Consider the following 19910-nt stretch of genomic DNA (forward strand, 5'->3'; position numbering starts at 1 on the left):
CCATTAAGAACCAAGTATTGATGATAAAAGTTGGATACATGCAGCACCTCACTGCCAAAGAGTTCAAGGGAAAAAGAGAAAACTTGAACAAAAGATTCAAACCGAGCATAAGGAACAGAGATCCTTGAGGTGTATGGCCTCAAAAATTACATTAAAATGGAATCAGTAAGAAGGAAGGGATCATGTGGTTTGTGTGTATGTATGCATATGTATATGCATATGTGTATATACGTATGTATGTATGTGCATGTGCATGTATACATACAGAAGTATATGTTTAAAATCTGGTCCTCTTTGAAAACAATGGACAAATAACATACAGAAGTAGAAAGTCTTGGTTCATGTGCAAATACACGCAGGAAAACGTAAAACACTGTATTTTTTAGGTTTCCAAGTGTGGCCAATTACATGCTTTTTTTATAAAAATCTCTTATTAAATAGGGTCCTAAAATTAGCATATAGCAGGTATACTAATGCAAAAATGATGCACTTCTACTGAAGCCAGAAAATGTTATTGATAAACTAAATTGTACCCCATTGATTCCTATATTCACTTTGAAGAATAAAAATCATCTTAGAATTTCTTCTAATGATTGTTGCTCAGTGTTGTGTAAGCATGCAAAGAGGTCCCTATTGTGATGCAAAACAAAGGAGGCAGGGAAGGTTGCTGTGGAAACCTAAAAACTGAACTTTCTGACTTGGCAAATTAAACCCTTATCTCTAGTGTTGCATTCATTTTTTTTGTTAGGGGGGAGCAAAAGAGAAGGCTCCTTTCTCCAATTCCCAGATTTAAAAATCTCGCCCTCTCAGGTTTATTGTGCTAGTTGAAATCAGATGAGTTATTAAGATAGCACATACATGCACCTGAGACATCAATGCAGAAAAGAGATGTCCTATTTTCAAAGCAGCCTGACGTTCTAACAAAACTTTCCTAATTTGTGTATTTCCTCATTTGTTGTTTCCAATTTTTCAAAATTTCCACATTTTTGCTTTTTACATTTGATAATATGGGAAGAAAGTGTCATTTTGAGGCAATGAAGTGAACTTTTCAACTGAAGCCTTTGGAACCTAAAGTCTTTTATCTAGTTAATATCTCCCCAATTTTCCCCTTGCATCCCTTGGAAATGCTTTGAACAGCTCCAGCAATGACAGTGGCATATGGGGACCAAAACTAAACAATGCAATTGTCTCGGTTAATACCCTTCTCACACCTAATCCCTCTAAAAATAAACAATAAAAGCTTAAGTAAATTCAAATAGATTACTGAAAAGTCAGCTAACTTCTTTTTTAGCAGCTTGCTAGTTAGCTACTAATTAGAAGCATTTCAGGCTACCCAATATTAGTTTCCATCTGAACTTTTTTTTTTAATAGAGGTTTTATGCTTCTTATAAAAGTTGTTTTCCCCCTCGGTCTGATTAACATAATTGACTCCATAGAGAAGGAACTGGGTAGGAATATATTAACATTTTAATTCAGCTCAAAATAATTTTATACAATTATTTTCTACTTTCCTTTGGATCCCAAGTGAACTCCACGTGCAAACTATGTGTAAATAAAATGCTTTATTTTACGTGGAACTTCATAGAAATATCCTTAATCTTCTGAGGGTGGACTGATATGTTCTGTTATCCAAATTTTGTTGTATGATCAAAGAAGAAAACTCTTAATTCTATATATACTATTAACTCTTCCCATTAAAATGGCTGTGCATCTGGGGACAGCTAGGTGGCGCAGTGGATACAGCAACGGCCCTGGAGTTAGGAGAACCCGAGTTCGAACCTGCCCTCAGACACATAATACTTCCTAGCCGTGTGACTCTAGGCAAGTCACTTAACCCCAATTGCCTCACTAAAAAAAAAAGAAAAAGAAAAAAAAAAGAAAATGCAGTCTCCTTATATTTGGGGGGCAGCTAGGTGGCGCAGTGGATACACCAGCCCTGAAGTCAGGAGGACCTGAGTTCAAATCCAGCCTCAGACCAAACACTTGACACTTAATAGCTGTGTGACCCTGGGCAAGTCACTTAACCCCAATTGCCTAAAAAAAAAAAAAAGGCTGTGCATCATCAAAGCAGAGAGGGTAGTGGTAGAAGGAATTCATTCACAAAATGGGCAGAGAACTGATGAGATGTCTCAGATCGCTTCTATTCTATTCCATTTGATATAATGTGTCATTATGAAATACCATCCAACTTGTACTATAGCAGTTGATTAAAGAAGGATCACATAGCACACTGATATTCTTAGAACAATTCATAGAGGAAGGCTCACCAATGAAATTCATATTCAAAAATTAAATTTATGTAGCATCTAATAAATAAAGAAAATGTTTTAATTCTGTTAAAATAACAGTTAAACCTATTCATTGCACCTCTTTTTGGAAACTAAAGGGATGCCCATTAACTGGGGAATGGTTGAACAAGTTATGGTATATGATTATGATGGAACACTATTATGCTGTGAGAAATGATGAAGACTGGGAAGACTTATGAGTTGATGCAAAGTACAGTGAACAGAAGTAGGAGAACATTATACACAGTAACAGCAGTAGTGTAATGATGATCAACTGTGAAAGACTTAGCTACTCTGATCAACACAATTGATCCACAACAATTCCAAGACTCATGATGAAAAATGCTATCCACCTGCAGAAAGATCTGATGAACTTTGAATACAGATTGAAGCATACTTTTTTCTCACTTTACTTTTCTTGCCTTTTTTCACAACATGCCTCATGTGGAAATGTTTTACGTGACTTCATATATGTGTGAGTGTGTGTGTACATATATACATAATGAAATAATATTTCTTGCCTTTTCAGTGGGTAGTAGAGAGTATGGGAAGAGGGAGAAAATTTAGAAATGAAAATTAAAAATTTTTAAATTAAAAAAGTTTTTTAAAAAAAGAACTGCAGGTAAACCAAGTTGAGTAGCTTCTCTGGACCCGCTTAGAGCCTGATGCATGGTTAGGAAGATGATATGTCTTACAGGCTTGACTTGAACCTAGGTTTTTCTGATTCCAAGGTCAGGGCTGCAGCCCTCTACCTACCGTGTCATCATTAGCTTCTCAAAAGGCTAATTACTGATAACAGTAAAATAAAAATATATAACTACAATTTTTAGAAATCCAGAAGGCAACAGCCAGCCAAATTGGATGAAAATTAAAATTCCAGACAAACACCAGGATATCAGAGCCTAGAAAGCAAATACATCTAAATTATAAGAGCCAGGGAATGATTTAAATGGATAAAACTTTTTATTATTTATTAGCAGTGTATTTATCTACACTTCAAAATACAACAAAATATAGCTTTGAAGGTATGCTATTTATAACAAAATACATGTCAAACTTTTTTTATAATTGGAATAGAATACTTTGCTCTATATTTTCTATACTATGTACACATACTTTTTGGTGTGTCTATGTATGCACATGTGTACAAATAATATTAAGACACATACGCATATGCAAGTACAAATGACACATATACACACATAAAACATGGGCATTTACAGTAGTCAGGTTTTACAGTCATTTTAATATAGCTGCACACAAATTACTGTTCACAGACCAAAGTTGTCAACATGATTTTTCTTCCCCACCCCCAGCAAATGTGATATGAATGGATTTCCTTCAATAATTCACACAAAATTGATATTGCAATAGTCATGATACATTATCACCTTCCTGCACTCATTCACTGATCATTTTGACAATAACACATAAATAATCCAAGACACTTCTTTTTCTATTTTAAAAAAAAGTTATTCACAACTTTTTTCTTTTACTTCTGCAAATTTATGATTCCTTTCTGATCCAGTTTTAAACAATTATTTGGTCCTACAGTCTATTCATTTTTATTCAGTCTATATGGGTTAAATTATGCTAATCAGAGCCAAATATTTATTTCTATGATTTATTTTCAAGTAAAATAAGATCTGGGTATTTTGTTGGTAAAGTATTATTCATATATAACATCCTACTAAATATAGCAGGATTAATCCCGAGGATTGGAGTAAAGTACTACGAACCTTTCTCACTAACATTTCTCATGCTAGCTTAAGTGCAGCAGGAAGAGCATTTATGGACCATGGTTGTTTTTTCAAAACTAATACTGTCTAGGGATACTGATAAATAAATGCATGATGAGTCTTAAAAAACTGTAATAATGTATACTAATGGTCACTAAAAAATTATATTGCTAACAAGTCCAAATCTGCATCAAGCTCTTACGCTCTTAAAATTGTTTTTCTTCACTGAAGTGATGAATAGCAGCATCTTGTGAATTTTTGTCCTTTCATGATTTAAAGCTACTGAGAGAACATGTGTGACTGACTATGGGCAGCAACAAACACACACGCTGGAAGTGAAGTCTAATCTAGAAAAATAATTTTTGAAAACAAATTTAAATGTAAAATTCTGAGAATGTTTCACTGTTGTCTGGTAGAGAAAGGCTTATGTTCCAAGGAGAAACGTTTAGTTAACTTCCACCTGCAGCCAGATGTGAAGCTTAAAAAACAAGGAACAGCAAGATGCACAGAAAATGAATAGGGGATCATCCAAAGAAACGGAGAGAAAAAGAAAAACTGGCACTATACCAACCAACTACACTCATTTGCTAGTGACAGTCTTGCAACGAAACTATGTAAATAAGACTGATTACCCAAAGAACTGAACTGGTCGTATAGTATTTAGAGTGGGTTCATAGAATCATTCTTTTCCTTTTGTTCTTTTCTTCTACATCCTTTTTTTTATTATGAGAAAATATTTATTCATCATAGATAAAATCATCCTAGCAAGCTCAAAATACATATTTTTGGTAGCAAATAGCAAGAAAATCTAAATCAAAATATATTCTAATCTTTATACAATTACATATTTATAAATTTACCAAAATAGTCTTTAGCTTGACAATACATACATAATATAACACTGTACAGAAATGTAATAACAAGTATATTACTGAAATACATTAAAAATAATCCTTCAAATCACAGGCTCAACATGAAAAATTCCTTTTAAAAAACACACCGACAGAATCATTAACATCTCCATAAACATAACTTCAGTGCATTTACAGTAGTCATTAACCAGAGTTTTCTGCTTTCAAGTCTTTCCTTGAGGTCTGATCTGAGCGCTTTCTTGAATTTTAAGGTTAAGAATGCAGAGATCTCCTCCCAGTGAGCAGTTTCTTTCCCTCAATATTGTTCCTCCTCATGAAGAAATGAGTTTCTAAGGGCTGAGCAGCTTTCATCGAAGCAGCAAGGCTTTAGTACTGAACATATTCAGACTGAAGGGACTGTGCAGAGGAGAAACACAAACCTTTGTTAAAATGCAAAGTCAGCAAAAACTTGCAATTGTGCATGCAGCAACCTCTATCTTCAAACCGAGGTAGTCTTATTCTATTATTCTACAGATAGGTGAAATAAGCTTTTTAAAAAACAGAAAGATTGGGGGGTAGGGAATAAGTAAAGCAGATATCTATAATATATAGTTAACCAATTTCATAGTTAAATGGGTAAAAATAGATTTCAAAATCAAATCACAAATAGAAAGTGAAGAGGAAACAAAAAATTTCTAAAGGTTATTGTGCTTTAATATCACGACTGACATTTAAATACAATTAAATGACAAATATCCTGGGGGGAGTACTTTTTATGTAATTCAATATAGCTCAATGATGCTACTTCTACTCAGATTAATTAGCAACCTTTTAATTTTATTCTTTAAGGCTTTACTCTCTTAATAGACATTTTGTAAAGTGGTTTCAAGAAAAAAAATCTAAATAAAATACAACCTCTTCTTAAAGCTGATCCAGTGAGGGGACAGGGTTCACATGGGAGAACTTTACAATTATTCTGAATTCTATCAGAATGCCTAGTGCACGGTGGCAAGATTAGATAATGAGACACGAAATGAGCAGGAGTAAAACAGCAAATCATGCACAAGAGGAAACAGAGCACATTGGACAACAGGAACAACACAAAGATGGATAGAGAGTTCTCCAAATAGTTTGGTTTTTTTTTTAAGCAACAAAACAACATAGGTCTTTTGTTCAAAAGGGAACTGTTACCAAATTTGCCCCCGAATTTATCAAATCTAATTTTTTGGTGAACATTTACTCTATAACACCAAATACACTTTCTGCGTTCTAACAGTCATGTCTGAAAAAGGTGCTGAATTCAATTAGAAATGATATGCTATACTTTATTAATGTATCTTAATAAAGTTTACTATGCATTCTATACTCACAACCCTATAAGGTTACTATGGATTACAAGATAATATCCCATCATTTTGTTACCCACAGAGGTATCACTAAAAAAAAAGAACTTGCCCTTTTTCTAAGAAATCTCATAAATTAATACATGCTGTCTTTCTAAAAAACCCAAAGAATTTCAAAAAGCTTCAAAAAACTCAAAGAATTTCACTTGTTTTGTTTAATTAACCTGTATAAGGTATAATTCTGCCATAAAATCAAGGCCTATTTCCCAAATAAAATTTAGTGACTGAGAGTTTGGACTGGAACAGAGAGTATCTAATGTGACAAACGCTAATAACAAAAAACATTACTGAATCTATGTCAAACCAAAATTCTGGATACCAATAAACAAAGAAAGAAAACTACTCTCTATATTCCACAGTATATTTATACATTTATAAATCAGGTTAGGCACAGTTGCTGGAGACAGTAGTCACGAATAGCATGCCCAGAATTGCTACTACAGAAGGATTCTGTATTAGGAGGCATAGGTCACCAACTAGGTGATTGTCCCACTAGTTTCCAACTCACTTGAACAGAGGGAAAAACAGAATGGGGAAGGGGAGGAAGGGGCAAAGGACACACAAATAATAGTGACCTTGGCAGCAATTTCTAATGAACAAGAATAAGAGAGCTTCCAAGAAGTCTCTTGTACCCAGAAATACCAATTCAGTCTTTGCATTGTTCTGGAGGAAAGAGGGACTACATCCAAGACGTGATTCTTCCTTATCATTGCCAAAACACAGCTTTTTGACAAACTGTGTTGTAGAAATAAACAAATGTGGCCTTTGCCTTGCAGATACATAAAAGCTAAGAGAGAGGACAATAATATGGATAAAGACATAATGAAATGAACCAACCTTAAGTGCATACATAAATTATTATCTTGTTACTAGTATGAAGAAGGGAAAATGATGAGTGTGCCAATGAAAGGCAAGTTGTAAAGCTAAAACTTTAGACAGGATTGATCCAATGCTGCTTCCTTTCTCATTTATTTAAGGAAATCTGCAGGGAAAGGGTGGCTTTCAAGAGCTTTTAGGATAAGGGGGAAAAAAGACTGGGCAAAGCAAAGGGTATATTCCAACCAAATTTAATGAATCAGTATATAGCTAGTGGAAATCTTTGACATTCTATCAACCAGCACAGAAGTGGTGGACAATACAAATGACTGGGGATTTTCTTCCAACTCCACAGAAGTCTCATATGTGATATGTTAGTCATGGCTTCCTTAAAATGCTTTATTTTTCTCCTTTTTTATGATCATAAAAATCCACTGTTAATTGGTCTTCATATCGCTAACATTCATTAAAAACAAAAGAACCTTCCCAAACTGACTTCTTAAATTCAAGTTCACTCAGTGTGGATTGTCTTTATTTCTGAATTTATCTGTAAATAGCTATAAATTCTCAATGAACACTTATGATTTCTTTTTCAGAAAGATCACAAATAAATCAGCAAGTGTCCCTTATTAAATAGATTTCTTCATTTAATATCAGCGGTTGTTAAAACACTAAGCCAGAAAACTAAACCCATGGCTGATAGAACATCAAAGGTTTCCACTAGTCATATACTTACTCATTAGCTTCTTTCTTCTCTCTTTAAAGCAAAGAAAGCCTTTATTTGGCATAATGTCACACTAACTTTCAAAAAGTACATGCCATCATCTCTGCAAGACTCAATGCAATGTGAAACTTTAGGGGATAGAAAACAGAAAAGGCCTGAACAAATGATTCTAACTAGACTACTTTATACCAGATTTATATTCTTTGATTTAAATTCTAAAAAACATTTAGTTTTCTCAGTTTCTTTTCCACTTAGCTACTGCTACTTCCATTATGGTAGTGGGTTGAGAGTCCTTAGGGAAGAACAAATTGTTAATGTGTGAAGAAAGGCCTAGTGTATTTCAGAGTTTTAAAATCAGACAAATACTTCTATTGGGCTTTTGAAGTAAGGAAGCAGTACTAGAGTATGACGGCATTATAAATTTCAAAAAATCTTAAGTTCATACAAAAGACTTTTGTTGAAGGGGTCCACTTTCATTCCCAGTAGTACACAATTACAGAAACTGAGAGGCCCCCAAATCAGCAAGGCCCCCAAACCAACATACAACATAAGCAGCAGGAGGCCTGAAAGACAAATATGGCAGCCACCAGTCTCAGATAATATACTTCAAAGAAGAACATAATAACATTTTCCCCCACAAAAAGCCTCAGGCAGGTTCCCTGGCCATAGAAAACATTTCACAAATGACTGAAGAAATGTTAGTAATATCACGGAATTGTAACATTATATAACTGTAATATTGTAACATACTGTTATTATAGTAATATTATGGAATTGTAATGAATATAAGTGACTAGCTATCTTACACTGGTAGTAAAGATATGTTTTACAAAATTTTTTAAAAACCAGTTTTGAAGTTATCAGTTAGGATGGTTATAATTCACTACCATTATAATAATAATAATCAGTAAGCAAGCACTTATTAAATGCCTGTAAAAACTGTACTAGGTGCTAAGGATATTGATAAAGAATGAAACTATTCTCAAGGAGCATACATTCTAAGGAATAATAATAATTAATTTGTATCCCATCTCTGTGACGGGATGTTTTTTGTATCATGGTATTCTGCACATAGTAGATACTCAATATATTTGGTGAATTAAATTAAACTATAACTTCAAATGACTGGGTGTTCTTGTGGACATTATTTTCTGTAGGAAAAGTTGTTAAAATCAGAGATTTTTAAAAATAAGAGCCAAGTTATGTTTGTGGCCAATATAATATTCAGACAAATTCCCTATATCTACAATAAAATGAAAATTGATGTTTTACAATGATGACTTTGATGGCAATGTAAAATCTCATTCGGCAAAAGAAAATAAATATTTGGAATCTCATATTTATTAGGACATAAAGTCAATACAGTTTTAAAAAATGAAAAAAAATGTTCAGTAAATGTTTCACTGAGTGGGTCTGAATCTACATGAACAAGAATAGAAACACATATGAATTTCTAACCCTTTAGTTTACCAGAAACTTAAGGAAACAGACAAGCTAGTCTTAAGTGTTCTTGTTAGTAAAGATTTTATTATACTTCCCCAACAGGGCTATATTTCTGCAGGAACTTGATACCAAATTCATCTGAGTTAGAAAAAAAAAATACACCAATAATAATTACAGCAATAAGAACAGAACTGAGGATTGGTGCTTTTGTTATTAACTGAAAAGGTGGTACTTTTACATGCTTATAATCTTGCAATTTTAGTCCCCAAAATAGCGTATCATCATTTATTTGGCAGGTAGGATGAATACTGTGAGAAAGAGTTTAAAGCAGATTCACATTATTTCCTTCATTCATCCGCTTCTCTTTTTTCCATCAGCCACCATCTTAATTCAGGCCATCATCAATCTCATCTTGACTATTGTAGCAGCAACCTAAAGAGTTTCCCTGTTCCCAGCCTCTCCTTCCTTTAAACTCATATACTACACAGTTGCCAAATTGATATTCTTAAACACAGGTCTGAACGCATCATTCCTCTGCTGTCGAAGCTTCCTATTCCTGCCTCCAGGATCAAATACAAAAATCTCCCGTTTGTCATCTGAAGCCCCTCTTTCTAGACTAATTTCAATTTCACCTCTCTCTGCCTCTCTCTCTGTCTCTGTCTCTGTCTCTCTCCCATTCTAGCCAGAGAAGCCTATTTGTTCTTTCCTGTACATAGTTCTGCCTTAATGCCTCTTGCACAGGTTGCTCCCGATGTCTGGAATACTTTTCTTCTTGATACCTTAACTCTATTCCAGGCTTGGCTTATGTACCACCTCCTAACATGAGGCCTTTTCTGATCCATGGTGGCCCATTTCCCCATCTCTTCTACCCCAAACTCATTTTTGTATATATTTTGTATTTATTTTCTGTGCACATGTTCCCTCTAGTAAAACACATATTCCTTGAGAGCAAGACTATTTTTTTTTCTAATTTCCCCAGCAGTTAGCACAGTTCCTGGCACATAGTATGTGTTTGATAAATATTTGTTGAATTGAGTAATAATGATAATAACAATCAAGCAAAGCCCAATCTGAACGGAGGAAAAATCTCCTTAAAACTTGTAGCTTAACAGATTTTATGTCAAAATAGAAGGTCTCATCAAGAAATCTCATTCTCTGACAGTAGCAAGACTTCTGACATAAAACAATCTGTTAGGTATGGGGGATCAAGACAATTTGTTCTGTTCTGGAAATCTGCTGCTAATCTGTTTTGTCAGATGTGGGTAGTGACTTTAAAAAAATTAGCTATTCTGGGGGCGTTTCTTTTTTAAACAACCCAGTTACCTAATCATGGTAAAAAAAAAATGTAGTTATGGATATAAATACTGTACTAATAGTTTAATAAATAAAACCATAGAAATTTCATTTTCTACTACATAAGACAATAATTTATAAATTTCAAGAAAAATATCTAAATACATTTACTAACAATAAGGCAAAATGAGGTTTTTGATACATAACAAATACAGAGAAATCAATTACGGCACCTGGGATGATAACAGTAAATGCAGCTTCCATTACTATGGTACTTTACCACTTTATCAAGTGCTTTAAAATATTATTTTCTTTGATCTTAATTACAACCCTGTGAGGTAGAGAACGTACCGCAATTATCATTTCCATTTCACAGATGAGAAAACTGAGTCTCAGGGACATTATGTGACTTGCCTAAGACAGTAGATGACAGAGTAGAGACTCAAATACATGTCTTCTGAGTTTAAACCTGGTGTTCTTTTTACTACAACGGTTATGCTGTCATAATAAAAGGCCCAAGTCCCCACTGATTATTCCCATCATTTTCTAGGACACTGTTCCATATTGGCTTTTCCTGTTTTTAAATTTCCCCTTATCCATTCTGTCAAGCTCTTTAAAAGTTTTAATGAGATAATAATTGTAAAGTACTTAGCACAGTGCCTGGAACATCATAAGTTCTATATAAATGTTAATTATTATATAAATGTACACACACACACACACACACACACACACAAGAGTCACAGTATTAAGTGTTCTGCTTTTGTTGTTATTGTTACAAGGGAGGGTTCAATGCGAAGGGGAATAGGACAGGGGAAATTTCCAGAAATAATCACGATGTAAAAAACAAAAAGCAATGATAATTTTTTTTAATTTTAAAGATTTTATAAAAGAATCCATTTGAAGATGAAGAGTCAGGTAGGTTTAAAACCAAACCCTTCCTAGCCTCCACACTCTGTTATTACTTTTACCTGGAGTAGCATTTAAAAGGATAAAGCTCATCCACACGCTTCATCTCGTATTATCCTCACTGGACCCTGTGTGAGGCAGACGGACTAAGTATTATTATCCCCATTTTTACAAGTGAATAAAATTGAGAACCAGAAAGACAGTTATAGGTTACTGACCATGTTAGTGCTAAAAGGGCCCTTAGAGATCATCAAATCTCTTCTTCATCAAGGTAAGGAAACTGAGGCACAGAGCAACACTGGAAAGATCACACAGCTAAAGCCGCCCACCTGGATACAATTTTTCTTCTCAATCCCTAAAGCATTTTGTCCCTTTCTTAAGATACTTATCTTACTACGTACCTTTTTTGTATTTCTTCTAACTAGGGACAAGTTCCTTGAGGATAGAGACTGTCTCATTCAGCTTTGCATTCCTCACAGAGCCTACCAATCAGTCAATTAATAATTATTTACTAAGTATTTACTACGTTCTGCCCACCATGGCTACAATAAGAGCCAAAGAACAGTCTCTGCTCTCAAGGAGCTCACAATCTAATGATAGTGCCTTGCACCAAGTAACAGAGTTTCAAATATTTGCTGAAGTTTAATCAATCCAAATAAAATTCCATTGTAAGTGAAAAAAAACACTTTTAATATAGTTTAGTTATTATCCCTGCCCCCAACCAATGCAAAACTAAAAGGCATCTTAAATACCATCCTTTAATACTGTTTGTTTTTTAAAAGTTTGTAAAAGTATGGTTCCTGATTTCTTATGCTAATTGTTGCAAATAACAAAAAATGAAAAACATGATACTAGAAAAGATTCTATTTTTGCTTCCTTTTGTACCTCTTGGGGACTACTGTTACTGTGTCAACAGAGGTTTTCAATTTTTGCACTTTATGACAATTTAGAACTATTTTACTAATGTAAAATCAATAAATTTATTTACTCAATACAAAAAGCATTTGTTTCTATTTCTACAGTATATGCTAATATGGATATCATATAAATAGTGGTTTTTTAGGATAAATAAAGTAAGTTTATATTGATATCACTGTAACTACAATGAAACACCTTTAGGTTTTTCAGTTTTGATAAAGTATATGCATTTCACAAGATAGCATGGTGTAGTACAAAGGGGTCTGTCACCAGAATTAGAAAGACCTAGGTTAAGTCCTGACTCTGATAAAACTAGCTGTACGGACATGGGGAAGTCCCTTAACCTCTGAGCACCCTAAGATTATAAATTATGGACCAGTTGTCAATTTCTGTAAGTAAAGAGAAATCTCTAGTACAGAGGTATCCAAACACTCAGCCCACCAAGTTCAAGGCAACCAAATTAAAATATATATGGGAAAGAGTTTTTAAAAGATAAATTAAAATATAATAAAACATAGATAATGTTAATATGTGGTGAAGGCCTCAGGGATCCTTATATAAGTTTAGTGGCCTCAATTCTATTTGTTTGACTGCTCTACTACATCAATAAAATCAAAGAGCAGTAAAAAGCAACTAGGTGGCACAGTGATTAGTGTGCTGAGCCTCAACTCAGGAAGATCTCAGTTCAAATTTGTCCTTAGACACTTACTGGCTGTGTGTTGCAACAAGTCACTTAACCTTTGTCTGCCTCAGTAAAATGGGCATAATAATAGCACCTATTTCCCAGGGTTGTTGTGAAGATCAAATGAGATAATACTTGTAAAGTATTTAGCACAATACCTGGAACATAGTAGGAGCTCCTGTTCCAGGCACCACGCAAAGACCAAAAACAAAAACAAATTAATTTCCCTAGTCTTCATTTTCAGGATCCTGAGATTTTAAGGAGAATAATATTTTTAAAACGAAAATTATATAAAAATGTTCTTCCTACCTTTATATATGATTTTTGTAGTTTTTCTCAAAAGAAATTCAATGTATACTTTTTATATTATTAGATATCAAACTATTGATATCCAATTGGACTCTGAAAACTATAAACTTATTGAGGAAAATTCTGCTACAATTCTCATTTTTCTCCATATTTTAGTCATATAAAGCCATGGTACAAAAATATGTTAAATAATTCCCAGACTGTTGTGTTTGGTTTGGTTTTCTGATAGCAAAACTTTCACTGTGAAGATAATGATGCCTAGAAAACTGTAATTGTGGGTAACAACCAAATCAGTGCTTTTCATTAATTTTTATTAGCCATGTAAATCATTCATATTTATTCTCTTAGGTATACAAGCCTAAAATCACCCTGCTCACTCTCCCTGCCTTTTTTTCTCTCTGTTTTCCCTCCTCTTCTCTAACCTTTTTAAATGAGGCTAATGATTCTAAACACTTCTTTACCCTATATGGAAAGAATGCCTTTCTAAAGGTATCAAGCACTGTGATACTAGAAGCAACTGACTGGGAATTTCAAGTAACTGGCTAAGAATCCATAGCACACTAAGACTACTAGGAATGTAATCTTTGTGGAGAAAATGGTGCTAGTCTTCTACCTGTGGTGTTCGACGCCTGGTCATCTGAGCAGTTTAGATAATCATCTGAACAGTTTGGATCATCACCCTTGCAGAGATCCTGTGTCATTACCAAGCATTTTCACCAGCAAGAAATTAAATATCCTTTGACCCAGCCAGGCCACTACTAGGCCTATGTCCCAAGGATATCAAAGAAAGAAGAAAAGGAACTCTACGTACAGAAATATTTACAACAGCTATTTTTGTAGTAACAGAAAATAAAGGGGTACCCATCTACTGGAAAACAGCTAAACAAACTGTGCTATATAAATGTAATGAATATCAGAGTGTCATTAAAAATGCACAGGTAAAGAAGAAACAAAATTATCACTTTTTGCAAATGACATGATATGCTTAAAGAACCCTAGAAAGCCAACTAAAACTAAATGAAATAAAACTATTGATTTCAGCAACCAATAAAACTCAGCAAAGAGTTAGAAAGTGGAATTCGATTCTGAATAATCACACAAGCTATAGTGTATCAAGGAGCATATATACCAAGATTCATCTAAGGACTATATGAATCTAACTATAAAATACTCTGCAGAAATACACACCTAAAATATTGGAGAAATATTAATTACTTATGGGGAGGTCAAGCCAATATAATAAAAATAACAATACTATCTAAATTAATTTACTTAATTCAGTACTATACCAATCAAACTCTCAAAATAATATTTTACAGAGCTAGAAAAAAAACACAACAAAATTGAAAGGAGGAACAAAAGGTAAAGAATCTCAAGAGTTATGATGGAAAAAGTAGGGTAAATGGCCCATGTTAGTACCAGATGTCAAATTGTACTACAAAGCAGTAACCATTAAAACTATTTGATACTGGTTAAAAAGAGAGAGAGATCGATCAGTGGAACAGATAGGCACACAACATACAGAAGCAAACAAATACAACAGCAAGGTGTTTCGAAAAAACCTAAAGACACCAGTTATTTGGGATACTCGTTATTTGATTTTTTAAAAAAACTACTGGGAAAACTGGATGCTAATCTGGCAGAAGTTAGTTTTAGACCAACATCTCATACAAAATACCAGGATGAGTTCTAAATTGGTACATGACCTAGACATAAGAGATCTCACATTAATAAATTACAGGAGAATGGAAGAAATTATCTTTCAGATCTATGGACTGGGGAAGAGTTCATGACTAAACAAGTGTTAATGTAAGATAAAATGGACAATTTTGATTATGTAAAATGAAAAGGTTCTGCACAAATTTAGTGTAAAAATTGGAAAGGAAATAGATACCTGGCAAAAGAAATCTTTGAAACAGAAATTTCCCTGGTTAAAATGTCATATCCAAGAAATATAAGGAATTAGTTCAAATTTTTAAGATTAAGAGCCATTTCCCAATGGATAAATGATCAAATTATACGAACAGACAATTTTTGAAGGAAGAAATCTAAACTATCAACAATCACATAAAAATGCTGTAAAGGGAAATACACGTTTATTAAGCACCTTCTATATGCCAGGTTCCGTGCTAACTGTTTTGCAAATATGATCTCATTTGATCCTCGTAACAACCGTGGGAAGTAAGTGCCATTACCCTGATTTTACACTGAGGAAATTCAATCAGGCTGCCTAGGTTCACAGGGCTACTAAGTATGTGAGGCCAGATTTAAACTCAGGTCTTCCTGACTCCAGGCCCAGCACTCTATCCACTGTGCTGCCTAGCTGCCTAAATCACTAATAATTATAGAAATGTAAGTTCTAGTACCTATCAAAATGGCAAAAACAGCAAGAGGAAAATGGTAAATGTTGCAGAAGCTATAATGTACTAGTATACTGGTGTTGAGTTGTGAATCAGTCCAGCCATTCTGGAAAGCAATTTGGAATCAGTCTCAGAAAGTTACCAGATTGTACATAGCTTTGGTCCCAGGTATACCACTCACAGCTATACTTCAAAGTAAGAGGAAAGGTATATGTATCTATATGTACATATGTATATTTTGTACATATTTATATGTACAAAAATATAGTCATGTTTTTCATGGTAGCAAATCTTGGAAACTATGAAGATATCCTACTAGGGAATGCCTAAGCAACTATAATATACTAATTTAATATAATATTGTGATATAAGAAATTTTGAAGTGGTCAATTTCAAAGGAAATTAGACAGATCTTTATAAACTGATACGAAGCAAAATGAGCAGAAGAACAATTTATACAATGATACCAACATTATAGAGAAAAACAACTTTGAAAGACTTTACAACTCTGATCAACACAATGATAAACCATGAATCCAAAAGAATGAAGATGAAACACGCAACTCATCTCCTGAGAAGTAATTAACTTAAAATGCAGAGAGACATGCATTTTCAGACACGGCTGATGTGGGAATTTGTTTTGCCAAACTATTTTAAAAATTTGCTCTTTGGGGGTAGTGGGAGTGGGGTCTGGTGGGATAAATGAATAAAAAAAAACTCGTTACTTAAGAAATAAAAATAATAAAATATTTTTTAAAAAAATAAGTAAATGACAAAATGAATAGTTTTAGAGGGAACCTGGTAAGATCTATGAACTAATGCAGAGTAAAGTGAGTAGAATTAGGAGAACAATTTATATGATGACAACTCCATTATTGAGAAAAGCAATTTTGGAAGACATCAGAACTCAGATCAATGCAATGATAACTACAAGCCTAGAGGACTGAAGTTGAAGCATGTGCTTAAAATGCAGAGAGGCATATTTTTAATATGGTTGATATATGGATTGATTTATTGTGTTGGAGTAAGCATATCTGTTTTGTTTGAATGTTTTGTTTTTTACTGTTTAACAGAAGGGAAGTAAGAGAGAGATAATAAATCACAAATAAATAAATCTCTCATAAATAAATGATAAAAATAAAAAATAAATATTTCAAGATATTTAAATTACCAAATTTTGGCAACTAAAATCCTCCTTATTAGACTGAAATAAACTCTCCATCAAAAAATCTAATTTCAGAAAAATACAAGACAAAGATTTGATTTCTTTCTTGAGAAAGATTCTTCTGTAAACATAACTGTATTACAGCTCCTACTACTCATATCAATTGTGCTAGACACAAGATACAAAGAAAGAAAAGACTATCTCTGCACATGTATTAGAATATATATTTGTGTGTCTATATAAATGTAAATATAACCATTAAATAATGATGCAAAGAAACATGCTATTAAATGACAAGGAAACATTCTATTAAATGACAAGTGAGCAGTACAAAAAATAAGCGTTTAGAGGAAGGGATATTCACCAAGGTTACAAGGGTCAAAGAAAAGCTTAACGCAGGCGGCAGGACTGGATCTGAGCATTGAATGGGTAGAATATGGTTGGGCAGAGAGCAGAGAAAGTTATTCCAAGTAGGGAGCAGAGTAATGAGGAAAAGCATGGAGGTTGCAAGTTGGCAAATTTGACAACTCTGATTTAGGATAATCAGAAGCAGGAAAGACTAGCTTAGAACTTTAATAAATTCTGTAGCTGAACATTTTTGCAGTAAATTTTAAAATGCTATTGCCACTCTTCTGCTGATGAGTTTTTCAATTTTAGTCTTTATTTTATCCTGGCTTCCAATGTCACAACACAAATCACTATTGTGTGGCTTATAATTGCTTTGGCTCTTTTTATAGATTTAGGCAAGACCCAACTTTGTAAAATCATTACAAAGCATATATTGATCATGAGATAAGTCCTACTGCAGTAGAATATGGAAAAAATATGTTGGAGTTGAGTATGGAGTTGAAAGTACCTGGGTTCCAATCTTAGCCCTCACACATTAATCATTACCATGTACTCTTTAATCCAATGACACGGCCTCCTTACTGTCCCTCACACAAGACATTCTCATTCCCAATTCCTGGCATTTTCACATCTTCTCCTCCCATTCCTAGAATTCTTTTTCATCATTTCTGCCTCCTGGCTTCCTTCAAGTCCTAGTTAAAATCCTACTTTCTACAAGAAGGCTTTTCTGATCCCCCGTTATGCTAATGCCTTCTTCTGTTGGTTACCTCCAACTTGGTTGTACACAGTCATTTGCATGTTTTCTCTCCCATTACACTGTGAGCTCCTTGAGGGGAGGAACTGTTTTTTGCCTTTCTTTGTATTCCCAGTACTTAATATATTGCCTGAAATACAACAGGTGCTTAATAAATGCTTCTTGACTATCAAAGTTATAGCTCAACACAAACTTTCAGTTCAAATGCCCAACATTACTAGAATCTCTCAGCTAAATAATAGCATTAAATTTAAGGAGATGTCATGACAGGAAGAAGAGATTAAAAAACCATAGCAACATCAAAAATCAAAGACAAATAAAAGGTATAACTCCCAGGTCTTAGTGATTAAATATAATTCTTCAAATGAGGATAGGATGACAGTGTTCAAAGTGAGAAATGAAAAAGGAAAAACACATCTACTCAAAGTCAGGAAAAGTCAATAAATACTACTTGAAATGAGAGGCTGTTTAAATAATATAGTGAAATAATATAATTGAGATTTGGAGTTTTAAAAAAATCTGCAAATATCTCAACTAGAAACAGCTATGTGCTGGGTTTCGTGGCAAAATGCCTATAATTCCAGCTGCCAGGAAAGCTCAGATACAGTGGGCTCTGCCAATCAAGTGTTTGCTCTAAATTCAGAATCAATATCGTAATACCCAGAAACAAGAGTCACCAAGTTGCCTAAGGAGAAATTAACTGGCATAGGTCAGAAATGGGGCAGGTCAAAGCTCCCATGCCGTAGGATCATCTCTGTGAGCAGGTAGGTCCTTGAATTTCCAGCCTGGGCAAGATGAAGAGACTCATTTTAAAAATAAATAAAAAGAACTATTTAGGACTAGATTTCCAAAGGGGAAAGAAGAAGTGTGTGTTAGAGATACCCTATCAATTCAGAAGCTGCTTACTGATATGACAATATTCCAACGCTGAAAAGGCCTCATTTCTCAAATATACAGGGAACTGAAACAAATTTATAAAAATATGAGCCATTCCCCAACTGATAAATGGTTAAAGGATATGAACAGGCAGTTTCAAAACTATCAATAGTCATGTGAAAAATAGTGCTCGAAAGAAATGCAAATTAAAACATTCTGAGGTACCATCTCATACCTATGAGAGTGGTTAATATGAACAGAAAATGATAATGACAAATGTTGGAGAGAATGTGGAAAAATTGGGAGATTAATGTAACATTGTTGGAGTTGAGAACTAGTCCAACCATTCTGGAGAACAATTTGGAACTACACCCAAAGGGCTATAAAACTGTGTGTACCCTCGGACCCAGCAATACCATTACTAGGTCTGTATCCTAAAGAGATGAAACACAAGGGTAAAAGGTCTATTTGTACAAAGTATTTATAGCAGTTCTTTTTGTGGTGGTAAAGAATTGGAAATTGAGAGAATGCCCATCAATTGGGAAATGGATGAACAAGTTGTGGTATATAATTGTTATGGAATACTATTGTTCTATAAGAAATGATGAGCAAGATGGTTTCAGAAAAACCTGGGAAGAGCTATATGAATTGATGCAAAGTAAAGTGAGAAGAATTGGGAGATCACTGTGCACAGTAATAGCAACGTTGTAACAATTACCAGTTGTGAAAGACTTGGCTACTCAGATCAAAATAATGATCCAAGACAATTCCAAAGGACCCATGATGAAAAATGCAATCCATCTCCAGAGAGAGAGTACTGATGAACTCTGAGTGCAGATTGAAGCATACTTTTTTACTTTATTTTTTCGTGTGTGTGTGTGTGTGTTTTGCAACTGGGCTAATATGGAAATTCGTTTTATGTGACTCCACATTTCAATATCATATTGCTTGCCTTCTCAAGAACTAAGAGAGAGGGGCAAGAGGGAGGGAAAGAATTTAGAACTCAAAAATTTTTTAAATGAATGTTAAAAA

General features: G+C 34.0%; 1 protein-coding gene across 1 annotated transcript in view; it reads right to left on the reverse strand.

Annotated features, from left to right (window-relative positions):
• Positions 1–3229: 3229 nt before the first annotated feature.
• Positions 3230–19910, reverse strand: part of CDC14A (cell division cycle 14A) — a 234694-nt gene continuing 218013 nt past the window's right edge. The window contains exon 15 of the mRNA XM_020999923.2: positions 3230–5295. Within this exon, the coding sequence (XP_020855582.1) occupies positions 5266–5295 (30 nt within the window). The 3' untranslated portion in view covers positions 3230–5265. The remainder of the gene's footprint in view (positions 5296–19910) is intronic.

The sequence above is a fragment of the Phascolarctos cinereus genome, unplaced genomic scaffold (genome assembly GCF_003287225.1).
Source record: "Phascolarctos cinereus isolate Bilbo 61053 unplaced genomic scaffold, phaCin_HiC Scaffold_5;HRSCAF=322, whole genome shotgun sequence".
Lineage (NCBI taxonomy): Eukaryota > Metazoa > Chordata > Mammalia > Diprotodontia > Phascolarctidae > Phascolarctos > Phascolarctos cinereus.